The 12,574-nt window shown below is 37.7% G+C and overlaps 1 protein-coding gene across 1 annotated transcript; it reads right to left on the bottom strand.

The window, feature by feature from the left end:
- Window positions 1–10,808: 10,808 nt before the first annotated feature.
- Window positions 10,809–11,864, bottom strand: LOC131070389 (uncharacterized). The gene has a single exon (XM_058005899.2). It carries the CDS (start codon window positions 11,862–11,864, stop codon window positions 10,809–10,811), a length of 1,056 nt encoding a protein of 351 aa, XP_057861882.2.
- Window positions 11,865–12,574: the final 710 nt, after the last annotated feature.

The following is a 12,574-nucleotide window of genomic DNA, read 5'->3' as shown; positions in this document are numbered from 1 at the left end:
TTGTCAAGTATTCTGAATTTTCTCTCTTTGAATATGTAATCATCTTTCAAGAAAAATGAATAAAGATATGTTATTCTGATCTACTAATAGTTCTTTGCTGAGAGTTTGATATCACTCATCCAAGGGGGCCCACTTGGTGAGTGATCCCATGTTTATGATTATTGAAGTTAGTTTTTACTTAGTTGCAGTAGAAGTTCATGACTGGATTGTTCCTGCAGCCACTGGAAATAGATCCTTTGACTGTTCCTGTAGCCAAGGCAAAATAGTGTGATTCATGTTATTTTTATTAGATCTTTTCAGCAGAGTTTTGTAAAGCTTTCATTTAGCCTTTTATGATTTCCATTCCTACCTTTCCTGCAGTAATTAAGAATAATCATTTAAGGAGGTTAGTGCATATATATTGCAGACCCATTTCAAGTTTTACGTTCCTGGATTGACAACTAAATGAACACCAGCCATGAGAATAGTAAACTCTGCCATATGCATGTCCAAACTTCGGATTGATATTTCAATTAGATGTATTATTATTGTCATTATAGTTGGGGTAGACATTGGGATTGGCTCATGACAATGTTAAAATGGGATGCTGCCTGGAATAGTGCATTATATGACTTTCTATGCGGATGGCCAGTTTGGAATACTTCTTCAGTTTGGGGAGACGTTTGGTTGGTGGGCCCTTGTATGGTGGCTTGGAAAATCTAGAAGGAAAGAAACTTAGAGGATATTCTATGAGCAAGAAATAGCCATTAAACCATTCATAAGCAAGGTACAAGAGGCTATATGTGAAACACTAAATGAGAAATTAATCACCAAAAGGATAACATGATACACATATTAGGATAAGAAATTATAAGACGTATGGTCATAGATAAAGACTATTGCATTTAGCATTAAAACTAAAAATAAGGACAAAAGAATCATTGTTTAGAATAAACCTGATGAAGGGCAATACAAAATTAACTTTGATAAGGCTGCTAGAGGCAACCCTAGGGATGCTAGATATAGGTGTATAATAAGGGACTTGAAAGGGGATCTGATGGTTGTAGCTAATGGTTACATAGGGATGGCTTTGAACAACGAGGCCGAGATGATGGCAATAGAAAGAGGCTTGAGATTATGTCAAGAGGAAAATATATCTCAAGTGGACATAGAAGGAGATTCAAAACTTACTATGAATGAAATCTCAAAAAAATAGATATCTAACTGGAAACTTACAAGATGGATGTCCAAAATTAAAGAACAGTTACTCTTTTTATCAGATTTTACTATGTCACACATATATCATGAAGTAAATAAGGCTGCAGACCACATGGAAAATTAAGGTATTAACTATAGTGTAGAGGACAATACACTGAAGGAATATGACTTTGCATCGTCAATATGGGAGATCAATTCAATTGATAAGGCATCCATCAACAATCCACCAAGTGAGGGTGTGGGTTGAATGGTCACGTCATTAATTCAAATTAAGGTGAGATAAAAAATCACAAAATCAACTAGGCAACTAAGAATCTGAAAACCATGATAGTGCAACATCCATAAAACAAAGACATGAATGGTCACGACATTAATTCAAATTAAGGTGAGATGAAAAATCAAAAAATCAACTAGGCAACTAAGAATCTAAAACATGATAGTGCAACATCCATAAAACAAAGACATTATCTCCAAAATTGCAGGCCATGCACATCGAGAACTAGAGGAATGCAGAGAATTCTTCTATGAAAAACATTAAATGCTATTTCTTGCATATTGTAACTTCCACTTCTCTAGCCTTCTGAAAACACCTCATACTTACTCGGTATTTCCACTAGACAACATAACAATGTTTGATCACTCATTTATGGACCTTCTACAACATCCACACAGTTGAACAACTACAACTATACTCACACAATGACATCAATGATAACACCAGACAAGTCAATAAAGTTTCCAACAAAGTATTTCAATTATCATAAATTTTCTCTCATTCTATTCTAGTGGAAGTATGCTATGATTAAAAAAATAGATTGGACTCTTAGACATCTCATGTTAAATCTCTATGTAGTACATAATTCTCCAAAATTGTATCAATGTTTTCCCTTAGGTGATGCCGTTGAGGGGAGTGTAGATTTCAATGACACCACCTAGTGGCTAAATCCTATATTTAAGTCCCAATAGAAGCATAAGAAAGTATTAGTAGTATAACGTAAGACCTCTAGACATTAGTAATTCATTTAGGTCTAATGTAAGTCCTACTAGCATATTGTAAAATTCTTCTCTGTAAATATTCTACTTGTAAAAGCATTGTATTATATAATTCCTACATGAACTATGTAACAAAGCTAGGGTGAGGCTAACTTCAGGAGACCCGAGCTCCAATATTTTTTTTTACAAGTTTATAGAATCTTTTTAAATTATTGAGATTACAAATTATGACAAGATGACTTTGTGTTGTCTAGAATACATCTTCTTCATCTTCCAATATATTTGTCTCCTTATTTTTCACTATCAAAGAAGGCTTGCATCACTGTCCAGAGTACTTCATTTTTCTCACATCTCAATCTTTGCTACCTTTACTTTTCTTATATATTTGATGAGACTATTGGACATCATCTTATGTGTTTGATTAAGTGGTTATTTATATGTGTGTGATTGGTAATTAGATGGTTAATTTCAAATGCATTGACATGAAATTGAAATGGGAATGATGTTAATTATCATGTTATGATTATGAGTTTAATCTCACATATGCTTTGACTATGATTTATGCTACCGATCTACTAATGTGAATCTAAGTGCAGGTGAGTGCAGATACTATCGAAGATGAGAACTTGGCTGAAGTAGAGGTGTCCTAGCCATTTGGCAACAATATACATGCCAGTACTCGGTGTATATGCACACACTCACGTAGGATATTCATACTGCATTCATGATGTTTGTGCATTTTACATTTCATGAGTTACATAGATGATTGAACATGATGTGCTATGATGTTATAGATAAATACTTGCTTATAACGTGCTTGTTTGAAAATAAGATATTAGAGAAATAAAAATTGCTTCTTTTATTACTTACTCATAATTATATAAAAAGCTTATTTCAAATAATAAAATTTATTTATATGTTTTTATGTAATTATTATTTTTATTGAAAAAAATAATATAATTTTAGTTATATATTATATTAAATAATTATATTTTTGTACATATATTTTTAATTTTAAATTAAATATTACAAATTCTAATATATATGAATGCTTCTATTAAAAAAATAACATATTTTAATAAAACAATAAAAAATTAAATAAACTAAAAATAATTAGTTTAATAATATAATGCATGTACTCTTTCGTCTTGAGTAAAGTAAAAGTATTTTTTTTATTTTGTTTTATATGAAAATATATATACCAAAGTATATTAATTATATAATAAAAAACAAATTATAAAAATTCAAAATTTATAAAGGGATCGAATTATTTTGAAAAACATGAAAAAGTTTCCTTTATAAAGAAAAAGAAGAAACTAAAGTAAGACTACTTTACTTCTAATTATTAAAAACAATAGAATGGTAATTTATTTAATTTTAAAGTAATGCAAGCTTTATCAAGACATCGAATGCATAACAAATGGAATATTAAAAGACTTTTCATTGTGCTTTTTATTATTTAAATCGATATGCCTTTCTTAAACATATTAGAAGGCATCACAAAGGATAAGTTGTTTTTATTTAAAAATAAAAAATAACTAGCAATTGTATCTTAGTGTGCAATGGTTATCTAGAGGAGATCTTTGAGTAGTAATAAGATAATGGATTAAATGTAAAGAATTGTTTATTATGTCGAGAGGCGTAATACATTCATAATGTAAAAACCGCAGTCAAGAAAAACAAAAATTATTTAATTTGACATGCATTTGACTGTCATATCAATCAAAAATTCTTTATTATTATAAGATTTTATATTTTTTAAATGCAAAGCTTATTTTATTTTCCAAAAAAAAAAAAAAAATTATTATTATTAGACTATATAATTTAAATACAATTTTTTTTGTTTCCAAAACAAAAAAGTATTTCCTTTATTATTATCAAATTTTATAAGTTATAAATGCAATTTTGTTTTGTTTTTGAAGTACAAAAAAAATATATATTTTTTTTTTCAATTATTATTAGCTATGTTGGACCTCATAAAAGGGAGCTTTGGCAGGGGATTTTAGAAGTAGAAAAAAAATACTTCTAATTTTCTAATTGGATCTCTACCCCCTCATTAAAGGGAGCTTTGGCAAGGGATTTTAGACAAGTTTCGTAGAAAGGTTAGCCATTAGACTTGTAGATGGCTTTCATCTGCAAGGAGAATGACTCTTTTGAAGTCTATGGTTTAGGCTTTGCCTATTTACAGGTGCTTCATATAGGTTGCTCTTGCCAGCTTTGTTAAGGAATTTGAGGCTCTTTCCTGCTAGTTATTATGGTATGGTAATTTTCTTTCCTCAAAATGGAGCTTGGTGAAATGGGACTCGGTGTGCGGGCCTAAGGAAGAGGGTGGTCTTGGTCTTCGACCAACTAGTATGATTGGCCAGGTGTTAGATACCAAGCTTTGTTGGTGGTGGTGTACTTGCCGAGATCAAGACTGGGCTAAAATTGTTACTCACAAGTATCTTCATGCGGTAGCCTACTAGGATGTGCCCAGTTATGGCCTGGCCAGAAAGGGCTCTGTGATTTGGAATACACTCAAGTGAGGAGAAAAGCTTATAAAGAAAGGTCTATTTTGGATTTGCAATAAGGGCTCTGATGCTCTTTTTTGGCTAGACTCTTGGGATGGTCATCCCTCTATTGTGCAAGAGTTTCCTCATCATTTGCCTCTTAGTAATATTTTGTTTGTAGTGGGTTGGATAAAGGTCGAGGACTTTAAGTCAGTTAAGAATATGGATTGGTTGGAGGTGGCTTGTTGGAAGGATCCTTAGGAGTGGTTAGGTGGGGGTAATATAGAAGACCGACAGGAACTTGCTAAGATCTTAGCAAGTAGGTTTTGTAGTTCTTTGAAGGGGAGGGATATCTTGCATGGTGTCACGAACCTAAAGGCAAGTTCTTGGTTGTCTCGGGCTATTTGGAGCTGGATAGGAAGTGTTATGGTCAGGTTGGTGTTCCTTGGTGGAAAAAGGTTTGGAATAAATTATCTTGGCCAAAATTTATTTTTTTCTTATGGTTATTAGCTCAGGATAAGTGTCTCAACTAGCAGAATCTGTGTAAGAGAGGATTCCATGGTCCTTCTATCTGTATTCTTTGTTTGAATAATGAAGAGTTCACTTCTTATCTTTTCTTTTAGTGTCGGTATTCTAGAAGGATTTGTCATTGGTGGTGGGAAGTGTGGCATCATTCTTGTGTTCATGCTACCTCTTTAGTAGAATTCTGGGAAAGTCTTGGAAGACCTCTAGCTAAAACCTTTTTTCTCCAGGTTGCTTGGGAGATTGGCACTTATCTCATTCTCTGGAACCTTTGGTTGGAAAGGAATTACAAAATATTTCACAATAAGAAGTTGGAAGAGGCTCAAGTATGGAGAAAAATTGTTAGCAAACTTAGGAAACTATTTCTACAAAATGTGATCTTTTTGTGGGGATTGACCCTAGTGATCATGAAGTCATTAAGAATATGAATTTGGGGCGATGTAGAGGGGCCTTCAAGGCTAGTAAAAGGCTTCAACAAGCTAAACAAAGGATACACCGAGAAGGGATATGGCACCTTTCTCCAAAGGGAGTTCTAAAAGTAAATAGTGATGGGTATTCTTGTGGGGATCCTAATCATGCAGGAATCGAGGGTATTGAAAAATTGACGTAATTAAAGAAAGTTTCTAAATTCCTATTTAAAGAATATTTGTGATAAATTTTTAAAAATACTTTAAAAATGAAAAACCATTTATTCCTATATTTAAAAAAATTAAATTAATAATTTTTTATAATAATATTATAAAATGAGATATATTACTGCTATATTATTTATGTAACATAGTAAAAAATTAAATTACTATATTATTTTATATTATTAATTTTTAGCACCACACTTTCTTATTTGTGTCATAAAACGAAAACAAAATAAAAATAGATAAAAAGGGTAGTTTCTAAATTTCTAATTTTTGTAGCTTTAAAATATAAGTTTCTATTTAACTACACATACAAATTTATTAATAAAGTGGTGTTTAGAGCATGATTTAACAACATAGTAAGAGTAATATTTATTTCATTTGTTTATTATTTTCATGCATTATGGATCATTATAGGTGGGGATGAGACAAATGGAGATAACATTTGAGATGCTCAAGAGAGTTCTGACTGCCATCAATGTATTTACACTGAGAGGCGTATTAATACTCACATAATGGATTGATAGATATGCATGATTAAAAACACCCTATGATTAAAATTGACACTCGTCATGTTGTATGACACCTATCATAATTACAAATAGTTTTACTATTTCTTGAATAAAAATAATTCCCTCAGTTTGGGTGACTGAGCTTTCACTGAGGTTGCCAGCATAGGCTACAACCATGTCCCCTAGATGATCCCTGATGACTCCACCACCAACCTGACTGTTGCATTGAGCAGAGCCATCAAAATTCAATTTAAACCAATGAATTCTGAGGGGAGACCACCTAGTCATCTGTCTCTTTTTCTTGGTGCTGTTGTTGAAACGGTTGAATCCAAGGGGGAGCTTCCAGCCTCAAGTGATCTTCTTATCCATCTCATCAGGAGGATAAGGTGGGATTTTCCATTTTGTAACTTCTAGATTCTCTGATATCAACTTAAAGCAAGTGAGGGCAACACAGTACGGAGGGGTCTCAGTGTCTCTGAAAATTCTGTTGTTTCTCTCCTTCCACAAAGCCCAGCAGATGTGAGGAGGAATTTGTTTCCAAAGTTGAATGATGAGGGGATGATGGGAAGGGGGGGTCCAATCAAACACAAAGTTTTTTATATTCTTGTGGAAGAACCAACACAGACCACATTTTTCCTGAAGCGTGACAGACCAAATGTGAGCCGCAAAGGGACAAAGAATAAAAAGGTGCTCAATAGATTCCTCATCCTTTTTACATAAGCTGCATCTATTGGGGAGATGGAATCCCCTCTTTTTCAAATTATCAAGCATGAGGGTTTTGCCATGCATGAGGGACCACCAAAAGAAATTAATTTTGGGAATTAACTAAGGGTTCCAGACTTTCTTCCAACCTTCCGCATCCGTGGGGGGTTTTAGGAGCTGAGAGTATGCAGATTTGACCGAGAGCTGGCCCGATTGAGTCTCTTTCCAGATGAAGCTATCTTCATTCGTGGTCATGGGAATTCTAGTTTTCAGCAATAAGATTTGTAATTCCTGAGCCAGGGGGACCAGGTTCGGTTGATTGTTGCAGATGGGGATTAAGTCCTTCCAACCACTTCCTGGGATCAAATAATCCGCAGCATAATCCCCAAGGATAGCCTTGAAATGGTTCCCGATTTGATGGAAGCGAGTGTTGATTAACGGTCTATCTTCAGTCCAAAAGTCCTCCCAGAATCTCACCTTTTTGCCATCTCCAAGCTGCCACTTCAGACCATCTCTGACCATCATTCTGTTTTTTAGGATATTGTTCCATAATTTGGAACCTTAGGGGAGGTTAGTAGTGTTGAGATTATAAAAGAAATGCTCCTAGTCCAAATACTTAGCTTTGATGATGTTGCACCAGTCCACCTCCCCTTTAGCCAAGGTCCATCCCACCTTGGCAATTAGCGCCTTATTGAGGACATTAATCTTTCGTATACCCAAACCTCCCAGAGATTTGGGTAGACATACAGTATCCCAGTTGACCAAAGCCAGGCGTTTCTTTTCCTCTAAGCCAGTCCATAAAAAGTTTTTTTGAATTTTTTCAAGTTTTTCTCCCATGGTCCCTGATATTTTGAACATGCAAAGGAAGTAGACCTGAATTCCCTGTAGAGAGGCAGTGAGGAGCTGGAGCTTCCCTGCGCTACTGAGAAATTTCCCTTTCCATCCCGCAAGCTTTTTCTGCATTCTTTCCAAGATAGAGTTCCAGAAGGTGGGGGTGACTTCCTTGACAGTGAGAGGGAGTCTCGGGTAGGTCCCTGTGAGAGTAGCCATTTTGTATCCGAGGATGGAGAGGATTCTGAGTTGGAGGTCATTTGAAGTGTTGAAGAAGTAGAGATTACTCTTCTCATAGTTGATGCATTGTCCCGACGCCTTGGCATAGTCCTCCAGAAGGGTCTTCCAACCTTTAGCCTCCATGACAGAAGTTCTACCAAAAAGGAAAGTGTCATCCACGAACTGCTGGATATTAGTAGGGGGGAGCGTGGAGGCCACTTTGAATCCTTGGAGCCTACCATTGGTGACTAGATGAGTCACATTTCTATTTAGGACTTCAACTATCATGATAAAAAGATAAGGGGAAAAGGGGTCACCCTACCAGATACCCTTCTCAGCTTTGAAGCCTCCCCTAGGAGTCCCATTTATCAGGACTGAGAATTGAACCGTGGTAACACATTCACGAATCATACTCACCATTTTTTTGTTGAATCCTAGTTTTAGGAGCACTTTGAAAAGAAATTCCCAATTAACCTTGTCATAAGCTTTTGATATATCAAGTTTAAAGGCCATACCTGGTAATCTACTCCTATCCATGGAATGGATTATCTCATGAGTTGTAATGGCGGCATCCAGAATTTGTCATCCCAGGATGAAGCCTTTCTGAGACGGACTGATAAATTTTTCTAGGAAAGGTTTGATTCTGTTTACAAGGACCTTGGAGAGCATCTTGTAAATGGTATTGCAGAGGCTTATGGGTCGATACTCCTTCAGGCAGCTAGGAGTGGTGGTCTTGGGGATGAGGACAATGAAAGTGTTGTTGATCTTTTTAAGCAATCTCCCCGTTTTGAAGAAATCTTGGATAGCTTTAGTAACATCATAACTAACGATATCCCAATAGTCCTGGAAGAAGGCCGGGGGGAAACCATCTAGGCCCAGTGTTTTATAAGCTCCCATCGCAAAGACCGCCCTGTGAACTTCCTTAGAAGAGATGGGGGACAAGAGTTGCCAGTTGTCGTCTTCCTCAATGGCCATCGGCAATTTACTAATGAGGCAGTCCTAGAGCGGCAAGGCCATTCCACTGTCCGCATATAGACTGGTGAAAAAGTCCACCACGTTCTGTCCAATCAGAGAGTCCTCAGAAATCTCCTGGCCAGTTTCATCCTTAATACTTTTGATGTAGTTCCTCCTCTTGTGGTTAGAAGCCGATCTATGGAAGAAGGCAGTATTTTTGTCCCCATCTTTCAACCACTGGATCTTGGATCTTTGTTTCTAGTACACTTCCTCCTTAGCAAGGATATTTTTCCAGCTTTTGTGACAATCTTCCTCCTCCTTCAAAATGGGGTCCAGGGGGTTACCAGTAGCCATTAGAATTTTAAGTTGTTCCAGTCTGGATCCCAGGTCCTTTTTTCTTTTAAAGATGTCTCCAAAGGTGTTCCTATTCCACCCTTTGACTTCCCTACTGATTCTTTTTAGTTTCTCCATTATTCTGAACATGGCAGTCCCTTGGATTGGGGTGGACCAGCAGCCTCTAACCAAATCCCTGAAGTCAGGATAGGAGGCCCACATGATTTCATAGCGGAAGTGGGGTGGACCCTGGTAGGGTCTGTCTTTCCAGTGGAGAAGAAGGGCGTTGTGGTCAAATGCCGTCCTTGGGAGGGATTTCAGGAAGGAACTTGTTCCCAAATCCCAATTGGTGGAGATCAGGAATCTATCCAGTTTGACTTAGATGAGGTTTTTGCGTTTCTTGTTATTCAACCAAGTGAAAGGGGCACCCTGCAAGTCAATATCCACTAGGTTTGAAGCATTGATGAAGGTGGCAAGGTTGCTCATGTTGTCAGAGAAATCCTCCAGGCCACCACATTTCTCGAAAGGGTAGAGGGGGGCATTGAAATCCTCAGCAAGCATCAACCTGTCCTTCTGGTTAGTCATAGTGATCTTAGAAATTTCCTCCCATAGGTTCCGTCTTCTTGCCCTAGAGTTGGGGGCATAGATGTTGAATATCTGCCAGTAGAGATCACCATAGTGGAAAGAAACCGCTAGGAAATATTGGGAGCTAGTGAATAGCTTGCCTTTTATTTTCATGGGATTCCATAGGGTAGAAATACCTCCAGACGCACCCAAGGCGTCAACATACAGGTAGTCTGCTCTAGGCCATAGTTTACCAGCAATAGCAACAAAGGTTTGGGAAAGCATCTTAACTTCTTGAATTAGACAGATGTTGATTTTCATCTCAAGAATGAGTTGTTTTATGGCGAACTGCTTCTGGGGGTTGTTCAGACCCCTTATGTTCCAAGAGAGGAACTTCATTTCTTACTTTTGCTAAGTCTATCCAGGGTCAGTTGTCTGCCCTTTGCAATGTCCCTTGCCATCACCTTGTGTCTCAGGACTCTTACTATAGGTCTCCCAACTTTGCTTTCGTTTTCCCCCACATCAGCTTTCTTGGCTTTGACTTTCTTCTTCTGGGTTATCCATTCTTCGCTATCCATCTGTGGAGAACACGGGGGGGAATACTTTCAATGGAGTTGCCAGTGAGTTTCTAGAGAACTCCTCTCCATCCCTAGTTGTAGGGGAGGAAGGGGTTGGAGTGGTGGGTAAGGAACTTCCAATCTTGAGAGGTTTAACCACAACTGAGGAGGGGTCAGGGAGGGCATGGGGTGGGGGGGAGGCAGAAGGGAGAGGGATGGGGGACATGGTGAGGGAAACTGCCTGGGGGATCTCCCCCTCTTCCAGGGCGTAGTTAGGGTTTTTGACTGTGTCCGCTGGGGCTTTTAAGATCTCAAGGCTCTTGTCTGTGTGCTAGTAAACTTCAGGAATAACATTCTCAGTAGTCTGCTCAGGGGGGTTGAGGATGACGGGTCACCAGGGTTGATGGGTTCAGCCCATATGGCTTTATTCTTAATCTTGGGTTCTGCTACCACAAGGGATTTACAATCTGTATAGGAATGCCCCTGAGTGTTACACTTCTGGCAGTACAGGGTAGCATTTTCGTACACAATGTCTTGGGACCATTTTCCCCATTTGGACTTTAGGGAGATAAAGTTCGGTAGGGTTTTGTTGATCGTAACATTGACACAAAAGTGAGCATACACCAACTTGGACTTGTTGAGAGTGACCGAGTCTGCTGCAACAAAGCAACCAAATGAGTTTCCTATCCATCGAAAGATTTGTTCATCCCAAAACTCCAGAGGGAGTCCGGGTAGCCTAACCCACACTGGGGCCATGTGGTTTAGTTCTGTAGAGGGGTCAAAACCAGGTTTCCATTTAGCCATGGTTAAGAAGTGCTTTCCATAAGCCCAGGACCCCGACAGGACATAAATCAGATCCTCCTCAGTGATAAATTTGAATAGAAAGAGTCCCCCCGGCATGGCTGAAACCTCCAGGCTTCCTTTAAGCTTCCAGTGAGATTTTGCCCAATGCTTGACCATGTCGATAGAATGTTGGAAGGAGAAGAAGCGACTAACTATAGTCAGGTGAAGGGAGGTGGCGATTATATCCATTAGGTTGTCTGGGAGTTTGATTTCCATTCCGTCTTTTGTTTGGGAGGAGGCCACAACATCAAGAGGGAGCGAATTTGTTGACCCAAGGAGGGCGTTCTTCCAGCTAGACTTGGGATTCACCTCCCCAGTGTCCTTATCCGTCTGACCAGCAGAAGTTTCCATTCTGGGATGGGGTATATTCCTTTCCTCCCCTTTCGATCCAGAATCAGTCAGACTTGGAGGAGTGGAAAGGGTGTGGAGGCTGTCATTTTCATCCGTATGGTCCACAGAACATGGGGACTCCGCAACATGCCGAGAGGCATGTGCATCGACCGTGGAATCGGGCATTGGGTCTAGCAAGGGAGGGGGGGCCTCCCCAGGGGGGGCGGACATCCAGGCACATAGAATCTCAAAACAGGCGGGAGAGTTGCAGAACAGGGTATTCTTATGTTAAGTTTTTCATGTGGATAGTTGTTTAACATATAACAGTTTGTAAAAATTATGTCAAAAATCTACTCTATTTGTTGTCTTTACATTTAGTTCTCAATTTCATAAGATTTTTATAATTTAACTACTTATAATTATGTGATCTTGAATTTCATCCTTAGAATATTACCTGTAATAAGTTAGTTTCACAAAATACAATGGAAATGCATACAGGAAATCTAAAATCCACCAATGAAACTACATGAAATACATACTAAAATAAATCATTATTTTACTTTCATGGCTTATGTCTCATTGTGTCCTAACTCCACTATTCCTGGTTGCAGATGGTGTGATGGTGTGCTCTCAGACAATGCATTGTTGGCTTCCAAGATGGCATATGAAGAATGGACTGATAACTTGTAGTTAACTGATAGTATGATATGCAAAGCTACATGATTATGCTAAAATGATAATGCTATATGATTATATTGCTAAAATGATATTTTCTATTTGCTTCAAAAACTCACGGATGCATATGATTGATTGAAAACTATTTTGAAGACTAACTTGAAGATTAACTCTCTCAACTGAAGCTCTTGATTTTAAAGACTTTGAGAGGATAAGATGAT

Source organism: Cryptomeria japonica, chromosome 3 (genome assembly GCF_030272615.1).
Source record: "Cryptomeria japonica chromosome 3, Sugi_1.0, whole genome shotgun sequence".
Taxonomy (NCBI): Eukaryota; Viridiplantae; Streptophyta; class Pinopsida; order Cupressales; family Cupressaceae; genus Cryptomeria; species Cryptomeria japonica.
This window is presented reverse-complemented; position numbering and strand designations above follow the sequence as displayed.